Genomic DNA, 12,698 nt, shown 5'->3' with positions numbered 1-12,698 from the left:
CCTGCTGAAGCCCTGAGTCAGGGTCTGTTCCCCTTGTGGGCTGAGTCCATTTGCAAATGCAAATATTTTTCTTGTGTGAGCAGGCGGCTTTGCCGGAGGCCGGAGGCCGGCGGGGACCAGGCTTCCAGGGAGCCTGACTCTGAGAGCTTGGCAGTGTCAGAGCCGCTGGCCAACTCTCCCTCGGGGTGGAGGCAGAACCAGCCTCTGCGCCCCCGGCCCCTCCATCCTGGAGAACTCGCATTTGCTGAGCAGCCCCTCTGTGCCAGCCACCTGGTGGGGAGGTTGTCTTAGTTCACAGAATACCACAGACTGGGTGGCTTATGGACAACCAAGGCTTATTTCTCACAGTTTTGGAGTCTGGGAAGTCCAAGGTGCCGGTGGATTCAGTGTTCCATGAGAGCCTGTCCCAACTTCCTAGGCAGCCAACTTCTCTCTGTGTCCTCACATGGTAGAGGGGTGAGGGAGTTCTCTGCGATCTCTTTTATTTCGGCACTAATCCCATTCGTGAGGGCTCCACCCTCATAACCTAATCACCCCCCAAAGGCTTCCCCTTCTAATAGCATCACACTGGGGATTACGTTTCGTAAGAGTTTTCAGGGGACATGAGTGTTTCAGTCTATAGCGGATATTTGTTTACTTTGCCTTATTTACTCCTTGCAGTTGAGTAGGTACTATTATTCCTGGTCAACAGATGAGAAAACTGAGGCTCCTAAAGGCTGCCCAAGGCCACAGAGCTTGTAAAGCATGAAACAGAAACTTCAACTGGTTCTTGTCTGGCATGAAAGCCTGTGCTCTTTCCACTAGAAATCAGTCATCAAAAATTTTAAATTACGAGAAAGCTTGTGATAAGCTGAATGCCCAGAGAGAGGGGATCTGTGGTTAACAGATGCTCTTGATTTCAGCCCTTACTGACATTTCACTGCCGTCTCAGTTCTATTTCCTTCCGGAATAGGGAGGGACTGGGAACAGGCTGCACCGCTCTTTGCAGAGAAACCCCCGCATTCTCTCCATCACCACCAGGAGACGGAGAAGGCGTAGGGGACTGGGCTCACGGGAGACTGTCACCAGGCTGGATTCCTCCCTCCTGCAGCACGGTGTAGTGTTTCCTTCAGAGGAGACAAGAAGTAATTCCTCTCTTATTCCTTGAAATGGAAGGCAGGGAAGAGCAAATCCCAATGAATAAAATTATTAGGGGTTTTCTTTACGAGGAGGCTCTGTGCCCTCCTAGAGCTGTGAGGGCCTTCCTCAGTTCAGGATCTGGATCCTTTTAGGTGGAATGAGTGTTGAGAGCATGGTCTCTGCCATCTGATCATCTGCCAAGGCTTCTGCCATCGGATCATCTGGGTTCAAGTTTTGGCTCTTCCCTTATGGGCTGGGGGTTCTGGGGCCAGTTGCAGAGGTTCTCTGTGCTTCATCGTCCTTGTCTGTGACATGGAGAGATAGTTGTTACGGATTGCATGGGGTTACAATATGTGGTGGACTCAAAGAGAGCATAGGTAAAGCACAGCGTCTGGCACAGAGCAAGTGCTCAGTAAGTCCCAGCATCATCGTGGCAGCTCAGGATGGCAGACAGCGGGTCTCAATGTAGCGGAAAGGAGCTGGAGGTCCTCTGGGTGATCCAATGTATCACAGTGGTTAGGGCAGCAGCGGCCAGCCCGAGGTGGGCGTTACATCAAGGACAGTGACCGCCCTGATCACTCACCCATCCGCCTCTCCTTTGCCAGGTGCTGAGATCAACACACAGGCCAGCGACCACGCATCTGCCCTCTACGAGGCCTGCAAGAACGAGCACGAGAAGGTGGTGGAGTTCCTGCTGTCGCAGGGTGCCGACGCCAACAAGGCCAACAAGGATGGCATACTCCCGCTGCACATCGCTTCCAAGAAGGGCAACTACAGGTCAGCCCAGGCCCCGCCCCTGCACCCGGAGGCTCCTCGCCCACCCCGCCCATTCCTCTGAATGCCCCGCCCACGGGGGTAGGGAGGCCCAGGAGAGGTCAGATCCCAGGCCACATTTTAGGTGGAAAAGAGGAAGACCCCTCAGCAGTCAGCAAGCTAGAGTGAATGCTTACAACACCAGGAACAATAATAATAGCCAACACCTGTGTGGCACTTTCCAGCACTTTACATTAGAAATGTGTTTAATTCTTTTAACAACTGTACTTTTCATAATTCTTTTAACAGATCTACTGAGGTAGATACGATTATCTTCATTTTTTCTCAAATGAGGAAGCTAAGACAGAGAGGTTGAGCGACTTGCCCAAGGTCACTCAGCTTGCAAATGACAGGAACTCACCTGTTCCAAATGTCACTTCTACTGGATTCCACACAGAAAGCCAGATATGAGTCTGGACTAGTGGATATTTCTGTTGGGGATGCAAAGATAACCTCTTAGGCAGTTAGCAGGCATACAGAGTATACCTACAATAATACAAATAGTACCATTGATACTAGCTAGTTTTTCTTAAGCACTTACTATGTGCTAGGTACTTTGAGTGAGATGAGAGAAGCTTAAGTTTTCACGGAGCAATCTGGTGGGATGGAAGATGCGTGCGCGCGCACACACACACACACACACACACACACAAATTCATGACAAATGAAAGAGCATGAAGAGCTGAGGTCCGTGGTGGTCCTAGAGACTAGCATGGGCTGGAAGCAGAGGTGTGCTAGAGCTGGCTTGTACAGCTCCTGTGAGCTGATTGATCACATCGGTAGTCTGAAATTGGCCGTGGTGAGAGTATTTACACCATGGAAATTAATGATTGTTAGAAATCAGAGGCCCCTCCTCCCCCCAGAGAGCAAGTTGTTAAACCTCCACCTGTACCACCACTAGCTGGAGGGTCAGGGAAGACTCGCCTAGGAGGTGGAACTCTAGCTGCCCGTGGAGGATGCACAGGGCCCAGTAATTTCCATTCGACCAGTGTTCCCCAAACTTTGAGCATTCACAGACATTCTTCCTGATTTTAGATATCTGTACCCTCACTTCTTAGTATTTTCCTTTCAAGACGTTATTATTTTAAATGAATTTATTTTCAAAAGGGAACGTTTATCACCCTATTAAATTGTTAAAATTATCAAGTTACAATTAATAAAAAAAACCTTCTCACCTAAAATCCCATCTCGTGTACCCCAGACGACACACTCTGGGAAATGCAGCCCTGTCCTCAGCGGGAGAAGACTGTGTGTGCTGGAGAGTGTGGCTGGTCTCCGCTAAGGCAGAGGGAAATGGGGGTGAGAGTGACATCCTGGAGAATGGAGTGGAGACACAAGGAGACAGAGCTGACCCTCAGGGGCCCCAGGCCCTGCTCTGTAGGTACCCGCACAAATGACCAACCAAGGATGCCCTCCCCGCTCCATGCCCCATACATGCACAGAGGAGACCCCGCATTCTCTGGACCAAGTAGCAGGCCGTGAGGCAGACATATCTGGGTTTGAATGCCTCCTGAGGCCTTGGGGAGGTTGCTTAACCTTTCTGAGCCTTAATTCCCTCTTGTGTAAAATGGGAGGTAGGTTGCACTGCCTCGGGGGCTGTTGCGGGGACTAGTGAAATGGATATACGTGACTATAGAATGGAAATAAAGCCCTCAGCAGAGCACCTGGCACACAGTAGGTGCTCACTGGGTCTGCATTCTCTCTTATGTAGGGAGGGTACATTCCATAATTTTTCAGTGAAACCAATGAAGGGATGAAAGCAACTTAAGTCAGGCAGAGGTGGTGGGCAAGATAGCATCTTGCTCTTCAGCTCCAGAAAGATGCAGCATCAGTCAACAAACATGGATTATCTTAACCTGACTCCAGAGAGATCCTGAGGGGAAGAGACAGAAGGGTTGACCCTTGAAATCTCCTGGTACACTGGCTCCCCATACTTGCCTGTATAGCACAGTCACTCTGGGCTATTTTTTAAATGGCACGTCCCAGACACACGGAACCAGAATCTCCAAGAGAGAAGGAGCCCAAGTCTCTATCATTGAAAAGCTCTGAGTCAACCAGATACAGCCCAGCCAGCCCTCTGGGGTGGGGGTGGGGGACCATTGATCTAATCCAAGCCTGATTTTGCAGAGGAGAGACCCGAGGACAGAGATGGGAAGTGGCTTGCCAGAGAGTGGCCGAGCTGGGACTGTCGCTTGGCATCCTCCAGTCACGCCCAATGCCTTCAGGTGGAACTAGATGTCAGCAGTCTGGCCCCAGCTGGTGGGGAGTTTGAAAGAGCACTGGATGTGGCTAAGGATGGCCAGGGAGAAAGGCTGGGCCTCCCTGGAACCACCTGCTTTGGACTCGTGCTGACTCCCAAAGCCATTTCCCTGGTTATTCACCCTCCATTCTCAGACCTTAGTTCCCTCTGGACCCCAAGACTGAGAGGGGCCAGGCCACCTTTTGAGGGCTGCCCTACAAAGGGGTAAAGCCGATTCCCAGCAGCTCCTGCCACCTGGCAGGGCCCGCGGCCAGGCAAGCCCCAAGTGCTGCACTCACTCCCTGGGCATGTGGCATGGGGCCCTCTCCACGCTGTCCTCCCTTGGCTGCTTGGGGATTTGATGTGAATCTCCCTAGGCCTTCCACACTCACCACCTGCCAGGACGCCCTCCCTGTCCGTAGCATGGAAAGTGGCTCCAGCATCTGGGATCGGTGCTCGCCAGACGGTGTCTTCATCAATTTTAACTGGAGGGCGTGACATTTAGGCGTGGCTGAGAAAGAAGCCCCCAAGACCCCAAAGTCTTAGCACCTCCAAGACACACTTCTTTCTTTCTTTCTTTTTTTATAAATTTATTTATCTTTTTTTATTTTTGGCTGCGTTGGGTCTTCATTGCTGTGCACGGGCTTTCTCTAGTTGTGACGAGCGGGGGGCTACTCTTCGTTGCAGTGGCTTCTCTTGTTGCGGAGCACGGGCTCTAGGCGCACAGGGTTAGTAGTTGTGGCACACAGGCTCAGTAGTTGTGGCGCATGGGTTTAGTTGCTCCGCGCCATGTGGTATCTTCCCGGACCAGGGCTCGAACCCGTGTCCCCTGCATTGGCAGGCGGATTCTTAACCACTGCGCCACCAGGGAAGCCCCAAGACACACTTTTTCTTATTTTTCATTTCCAGTTTAGCAAAGACACCTTATGACATTAAAACTCAGCACCAAAGATAGACTTATTAAGAAGTTGTATTAGACAAGAGCAGATGGCGCAAGATCCCTTTAAACTGAATTTAGAATAGCACTGAAACCACTGGTTCTCAACCTTGGCTACACACTGGAGCCCTGGGGAACTCTTAAAACCCTGAGGCTGGCTTCCCTGGGTCGGTCCGGGAAGATCCCACATGCCGCGGAGCGGCTGGGCCCGTGAGCCATGGCCGCTGAGCCTGCGCGTCCGGAGCCTGTGCTGCGCGGCGGGAGAGGCCACGGCAGTGAGAGGCCCGCGTACAGCAAAAAAAAACAAAAAACAAAAAACAAAACAAAAAAAAACCCTGAGGCTTGGGCGCCACCCTCAGAGATATCGCTGTAAGCAATCTGGGTTGGGGCTAGGGCTGCAGGATTTCTAAAAGCCCTCAGGTGATTTTACCAGGCATCCCAGGGGAGAACCAATCTGTAGTTTGTGGCTGACATATAACACTGACTTGTATTTTGGGCCTTCCCTAATATTTAAATATCCTTTCTCTTTTACTTCTAATTTATATTACCTTTGCAAGCCACCTAAAACTCTTTCTGGGAAAGGCAGAATAGAGAACATTTAATACATTAAATTAAAATGCATTTTTCAACACATTCATAAGCAAGTTAGCATGCCCGTTAATTAAAAGGGAAACTGAGGCTCAGAGCTCAAGTCCTCCCAGAAAATAAGAGGACAGGCCCCTTTATCTAACCCCATCCACTCCAGGAAACTGGTTTACTGCTTGTGCCTTCTAGAGGAAAATGAAGGTTTGCAGCAAAGTTTCTCAAGGCATGATGCATAGATCACCCACCTCAGATTCCGGGGGCCCTCCCCAGACAGGCTGAATCGGGCCCTGAATGACAGGGGCCCAGGAATCTGCATTTTCAGCATTCCCTCAGGGATTCTGAGTTGCACAGGGATTGAGAGCACGCAGTTTGCATCCTCAGCAAGCTCCATTCTCTCTCCGAGGACCCAGAGACCCCTAGGCTTGCTTGTTCATCCAGCAGGTGGCACAGAGTGGCAGTGGGCCTGTTTTTCCTCCTTCGTGGAGCACCTGCTCCTCTGCTCCAGCTCCCAGGGGAAGAGCTGCAGACTTTCCCCCGGAGGGATCCCTCGTGGGTAGGAGTCCCACTGTGCCCTTGGGAACACCCTTAGGCAGATTCTCCACTGGTGGAGCATTTGCTGGCTCCATAAGGGCTCAGAAAAGAGGTAATCCTCCCTGAACACACACACACACACACACACACACACACACACACACACTGCCAGGCTGACACAGTGCTACCAGTGGTATTGGGAGCAGAGCCATTTGTGGGCAGCTGGTTCCCTTGCGAAAGTCAAGTCCATGGTCAAATTTATACTGAATGCTGGCAGAGGTCACACCACCGTGACCCGGTGACCCAGGAGGCTGAGCTGGTGGGTGCAGCCTCCGTGCTGGGGAAAGGAGAAGAGAGGGACAGGGAACTAGGCCTCCCAGACACCAAAGTTTCTGCCAGGCAATGGGTACATTTGTTCTCTTCTTAAGGTGCATTTTGAGCACCTGTGGTCCCAGGACCTGCCCATGGGAGAAATGGGAATGTCCCAGTCTGTCTTGTGGGGTCTCCCCCTCATCCTCCTGCCCTCCTCCCACCAGCTGGGCTGTGGGAGAGAAGTGATGACATGCAGTGGGGCAACCAACACTCCCCAGGCCTAGCGGGACTGAGGCATCATGGAAAGGCCTGGCCTTGGGCATTCTGACGCCTGCATTCTGCCCTGGCTTTGACATCCACCTCCAATCCAACCTCCACCTCCCACCCCACACCCAGGTCTCAGTTTCACCCTCTGTAAAACGGGAGGCTGGACACATTGCTCTCCAGACCCCGCCCAGCATTATATTTACTCTCAGCTTGGCCAAGTCCTCCAGAGCGTACAAAAATTAGATAATTTCACTGTGTTATTTTCTGGGACTCTAGGCAACGTCCAGTCACGTTCCCACATTTCTGCCATTTTCCCTTGGTTCGGCAACGGACCAGTGGAGACCAGCTGTGCCCTGCCAGAGATACCAGCCCATCTGGCCAGTGGCCCCAGGCAGCCCCTTTCACTGTTTTTCCCGTGCTTGGGCATGTTACGGCTGTCAGGGAGCATTTGTTGGCGATGGCTGTGGTCCAGGCTGAGGCCCTGGCCCCGCCTTTGACCAGCACCTCAACAGAGCGAGGTCAGGCCTCCTGAGCCTGCACAAATAGAAATTAGGAGGCAATTAGCCCCCCTGGGTGTGTGAATTTCCTTTTGAGGTTTGAGAGGCAGATTTTAAGCAAACACAGCGTCACTAACCATAATAATACTTTCCACTGAGATCCTAATGGGAGGTCCTTGGCACCACATTTCTAAGAAGCCAGAAGCCCCAGGAGCCCAAGTGCCAGGAGGCAAAGAGGTGTGGGAATGGGCCTGGTGGCACCTGCTTGCCCTGCCATGGCCACTTCCTTGGAGCCCACACAAGGTCACCTGTCATCCGGGATTGTGTGGATTAAGGTCTGTAATCACGTCAGTGGCAAGAGCTTGGTAGGTGGCAGGAGTCTAGGGGAAGACAGCAAATACAAGGGGTCAGGATTCCTGGGGTCAAGCCCCAGAACTGCTTTATGGCCCTTGATCAGTCACTTCATCCCTCTGAGCCCTGCCTGTTACAAAGAAGGCCACAGACCCACTCTGGCTACCTCCACAGCCTGCAGTGAAGGTAAAATGGGGCAGGCAAGTAATGTGTTGTGAAGAATGTAAAACCCTGTGACATAGCAGCTGTCTCCTGACTGCCACACAAGAGGCAGAGGAGTGGTTAAGAGTGTGCTCCTCACTCTAGGGGGAATCAGACTAGCTGGGTTCAAATCCTGGCTCCATCACCTACTGGCTGTGTATCCCTGGGCTTCTCTTTCCTCATCTGTAAATGAGGTTAATGCTAGTACACATCTCATAGGGCTGTTGGGAGGATGTAGCAGATTAGCGTAGGTTAAGTGCTGAGAATAGTGCCTGATTCATCAGAAGAGAGCAGAGTCAGGGCTGGCAGCAATCTCCACCCTCAGCCGCAGCTGATCTACCCTCTCCAAGCCACAGGCAGGGCAGAGAGACTGGCAGAGGCTAGAGTCAGCCTTCAGGGGAAGAGGCTCTGAGACTCCCAGGACCAGGGAGGCGACCTCATGGTCACTGAGGGCTAACTGGGGTCTGGGGCAGGAGTGGCTGGGGCCAGACAGATTTGTCCCCTCCTGTCCCCCAGGACCTGGTTGGCTCCACCAAGGCCTCAGGGCAGCAAGACAGAGATGCAGGACAGCTCAGCCCTGGAGTCAGAGGAAGGTACAAATCCTGGTTTGTGTCTCCCGATGTATGGCCTGGGCAAGCCCCCCTAACCGCTCTGAGCATTGAGTTTTCTCATCTGGAAAAAAGGGAATGACGAGACATACTTTATGGGGTGTTGTAAAGATTAAACCGAATAGTGTTTGTAAAGCCTTTGGATGTCTCCTGGCACATAGTGAGCCCTTGGATATGGCTGTCCCTGCCCGCCCACGCCTACCCACACCCCCAGCCTACCTAGGCAGGGCACGATGTGGCTCTACTGCCTCCTGAAGATAGTAGCGCAGACAGTCATTAGGTTTGGGGGCCTTCTAATCAATTCCTTCAGATAACTGAGCTGGGAATGGGCAACACTCCTTAGCCTGAAGTAAGTCGGCAAGAGATTCTTGAAACCACAGGCCAGTCTGGCTGAGGCTTTTAAGGACTCAGACTTTGGAGGCTAAGGGTTGTGGGTTTGAAGCCCAGCTCCACTCATTACTGGCTCTGTGATTTTGAGAAGGTGGTGGAAGCTCTCTGAGCCTCAAGTTTCCTTATCTGTAAAGCAGACCCAGTCTCCCCCAAGTGGTAATTGTGAGAACGGCTGTCTCCGCGGCGCCCCCTGCTGGTGGGCCCGTGCCTCCTCACTCTGGTTGCGAGTGGCCGAGCCTGGCCCCTCCGTTCCCCGCGGGGGCGGATCCGGCCCAGACGTGCGGGCCGCCCCGTGACCCGCGCGTGCCCGCCCCGCCCGCAGGATCGTGCAGATGTTGCTGCCGGTGACCAGCCGCACGCGCGTGCGCCGTAGCGGCATCAGCCCGCTGCACCTGGCTGCCGAGCGCAACAACGACGAGGTGCTCGAGGCTCTGCTGAGCGCGCGCTTCGACGTGAACGCGCCCCTGGCGCCCGAGCGCGCGCGCCTCTACGAGGACCGGCGCAGCTCGGCGCTGTACTTCGCGGTGGTCAACAACAACGTGTACGCCACCGAGCTGCTGCTGCTCGCCGGCGCCGACCCCAACCGCGACGTCATCAACCCCCTGCTGGTGGCCATCCGCCACGGCTGCCTGCGCACCATGCAGCTGCTGCTGGACCACGGCGCCAACATCGACGCCTACATCGCCACGCACCCCACCGCCTTCCCCGCCACCATCATGTTCTCCATGAAGTGCCTGTCGCTGCTCAAGTTCCTCATGGACCTCGGCTGCAACGGCGAGCCCTGCTTCTCGTGCCTGTACGGCAACGGCCCGCACCCGCCCGCCCCGTCGCCCTCCAACAGGTTCAACAACGCGCCCGGCTCGAACAAGGCGCCAGGCGTGGTCCAGGTAGGAAGGCGCGTCTGGGGGAGTGCGGCCAGGGCCAGTGCGCTCCGGAGGCTGGGGGGACTAGTGGTTCACTCGCTGTCGAGGCTGTGTGCACCGGAGGCGGGGTGGAATACACTAGGGAGGCAGCAGAAGATGATGGTTAGCAGGATTTGGAGGCAGTGTGGACTCATGGTCAGTGCACTTTGGAGGGAGTGTAAGCTAGTATTTAGCGCTCTTCGGAGGCAGTAGAACCCGGTGTTAGCATGCTTTAGAGGCAGCAGAACTTAGTGGTTCACGTGAGCGATTAAGTCCTTTCTTTGGTCTGCTGTTTTGGGGGAAGGAACAGTGGAGCAGGGGACTGGTGAGGAACTGAGGGGTCCATTGCCCCCAGCAAACCTACACCTGGAATATGAGGTTGATTGACCAGGATCCGGGTGGAGGTGAGAGCAGGCTGGTACAAGGTCAGGTGAGGTGCAGAAAGTCAGTGACCCCAGCGGCAAGACCTGTCCATGGTGATGACTTAAATAAGCCAGAATGTAAAATGAAAAGGAAATTAGAAACATCCTCCTCTTGGAGATATTAACAATGGCTAATGGCCATCACTTATGGGCTATCCTCTGTGTGCAGAGAAGTTTATGTTTATATTACCTTAATTCTCATAAAAAAAAAAACCTTGAAGTTGGTGTCATATACCCATTTTCTAGACAAGGAAGTTGAGGCTTAGGGAGGTGACGTGACTTGCCCAAGTTGCCCACCTCCCGCTTTTGGCAGCAGTAGGCCTGTGTTGATGAGAGAGGGGTGTGGATGTGGAGAAGTGGATTCTACCCTGGGCGTGCCCAGTGTCTGTCCTCAGACATGTCCCCTGCCCTCACTGGCCGCAGGTTCCCACCTGTAGGATGAGCTTGCTGAGGCAGTGCCCTTGGTCCCGGGTGTCCCAGCCCTGGTGTGTGTGCCCTTTCAGTTCTGCGAGATTCTGTCTGCCCCGGAGGTGAGCCGCTGGGCAGGGCCCATCATCGACGTCCTCCTGGACTACGTGGGCAACGTGCAGCTCTGCTCCCGGCTGAAGGAGCACATTGACAGCTTCGAGGACTGGGCTGTCATCAAGGAGAAAGCAGGTAGGGGCTGTCACTGCTGCGGCCAGCAGCTCACCCTGCCTTACTCAGGCCGGGACTCGGGGCCTGTGACTGTTACTGACATTTGATGAGCACCTCACCTTCTCGTGCCAGGCTCTGTGCATCCAGTGTCTCCGTGATTCCTCGTTTTGTAAGTGAGGAGCCTGACCCTCAGACTGTCACTTGGCGAGTGTCTCACCACTAGTTAGTGGCAGAGCTGGGCTTCAAACCCAGGTTTGATCGACCCCAACATCCCGCCACTAAATCTCTCTAGGATGCTTTAAACAAAAACTCCGGCTCCCCGAGGGGTATCAGGACCTTTAGAGTAAGTTGCCCAGGATTATGGGCCACTGGGAAGCAGTGTGGTGGGGTGGAGGAGGGAGTTATGGGCTAGGGCATCTCAAACTGCAAAGTGCACACGAAGCACCTGAGCATCTTGTTTAAAAATGCAGAGTCTGACTCAGCAGGTCTGGGGCGGGGCCTAAAAGTCTGCATTTCATCATGCTCCCAGGTGGTGCCAGTGCTGTCAGGTCACCGGTCTAGGGGCCAGGCCCCCGGAGCTCTGGAACCGGGGGCTTGCTGGGTGACCGTGGGCAGGACTCCCCTCTGGACCTCAGTATCCCTGTCTGAACAGAGCAGGTTGGCAGGCTCAATGTCCAGCCCCATCCAGCTCTGCCAGCTTGGGGTGTTTGCAGGGCTGGGTGTGTGCCTGGCACAGTGAGGCGGGCTTTGGCCACGGTCCAGCAGCTGTGTGCAGTGTAGATGGAGCAGCCTGGCTGAGTCAGGCCAAGAATTCCTATAAGAAATTATGGGCAGGTGAGGCGTCAGAGCCAGTTGAACTGGGTGCTGCAGCTGATACTGAGGAGATGCCTGCCCCGAGGCAATCCAGCTGCCCCAGGGCTTTCTCTGGCTCTAGGGGGCACAGTCCTGTCTCTGACCAAGTGCTTGTCAATCACGCAGCACAGAGGCTGACCCACAGAAAGTTATTATTATCCCACCATTGCTGCTGCTGTCCCCAGGTGAAAACGCTGCCTCATTACCTGTCCAGTTGTCCCACAGCCCAGTGCCCCAACTCTGACTTGCCAGGTTCTCCTTGATCCCTGTGCCCCTTTGAACCCACACTTGCCGTAGGATTTTCCATTTGCACAAATGCCTGGGAGCTCTTGAATTGAGGCCCTTAATAAAGTTACTGGGCTGGCGATAGCGGGGAGGAGGAGGGGGCGGAGGACGGGGGAGGGTGGGATGGACTTGTTCACTCACTGGGAACTTTAGATGCTCAATAAACAAACGTTCCTTGAATTAATGAATAATTGGTTGCCATCACCGTGACTGGCCACTAGAGGCCACTAGAGAATAGAGCGGTCCTTGCTTAGGTGTCGTCCCACCTCTCACTGTCCCCTCCTCAAGCCCTGCCTGGGAAGGGTAATTTACAACTAAACTGTGTCCCTGGGAAAAAAATATGCTGAACCCTTTAGTGTGCTACAAACATTTATTAACAGGAAGAACAAATAGTTCTTAACCAGTACCTCTTCCGGTTACTATAAAGCCCACCCTCCATCTGCGAAACACTTTCCCACGTTCGTTTTCATTTAATGCTGTGACATTGACATCAGAGACTCCAAAGCCAGCCAGGATACCAGCCCTGGTAGCCCTGTGTCCTTTGCCTACCCAGTGGCCTTTTGCCTTCCCACAAGCTCAGACTTCACTCAGCCGAGAGCGGAGCTGAGCATCCCAGAGGGCAGCCTCTGTCCTGAGATCAGAGGGCAGCGGAAGTGTCAGCAGTGTCGTGATGGGGCAGCTAGTGAGACAGCCCTGCAGCTGGCTGCTCTCCCCCCTCCCCCCACATTCCGTCTGCACCCTGGTCTTCCCT

At 53.8% G+C, this 12,698-nt stretch overlaps 1 protein-coding gene across 1 annotated transcript in view; it reads left to right on the top strand.

Annotated features, from left to right (window-relative positions):
* Positions 1 to 12,698, top strand: part of ASB2 (ankyrin repeat and SOCS box containing 2) — a 44,795-nt gene that overhangs the window by 29,366 nt on the left and 2,731 nt on the right. Inside the window, exons 7-9 of the mRNA XM_007447436.1 lie at positions 1,725 to 1,896; positions 9,173 to 9,737; positions 10,678 to 10,831. Of these exons, the coding sequence (XP_007447498.1) occupies positions 1,725 to 1,896; positions 9,173 to 9,737; positions 10,678 to 10,831 (891 nt within the window). The remainder of the gene's footprint in view (positions 1 to 1,724; positions 1,897 to 9,172; positions 9,738 to 10,677; positions 10,832 to 12,698) is intronic.

The sequence above is a fragment of the Lipotes vexillifer genome, unplaced genomic scaffold (assembly GCF_000442215.2).
Source record: "Lipotes vexillifer unplaced genomic scaffold, Lipotes_vexillifer_v1.1 scaffold1884, whole genome shotgun sequence".
NCBI lineage: Eukaryota > Metazoa > Chordata > Mammalia > Artiodactyla > Lipotidae > Lipotes > Lipotes vexillifer.
The sequence above is the reverse complement of the archived record's forward strand: the minus strand, read 5'-3'. Positions and strand labels throughout refer to the sequence as shown.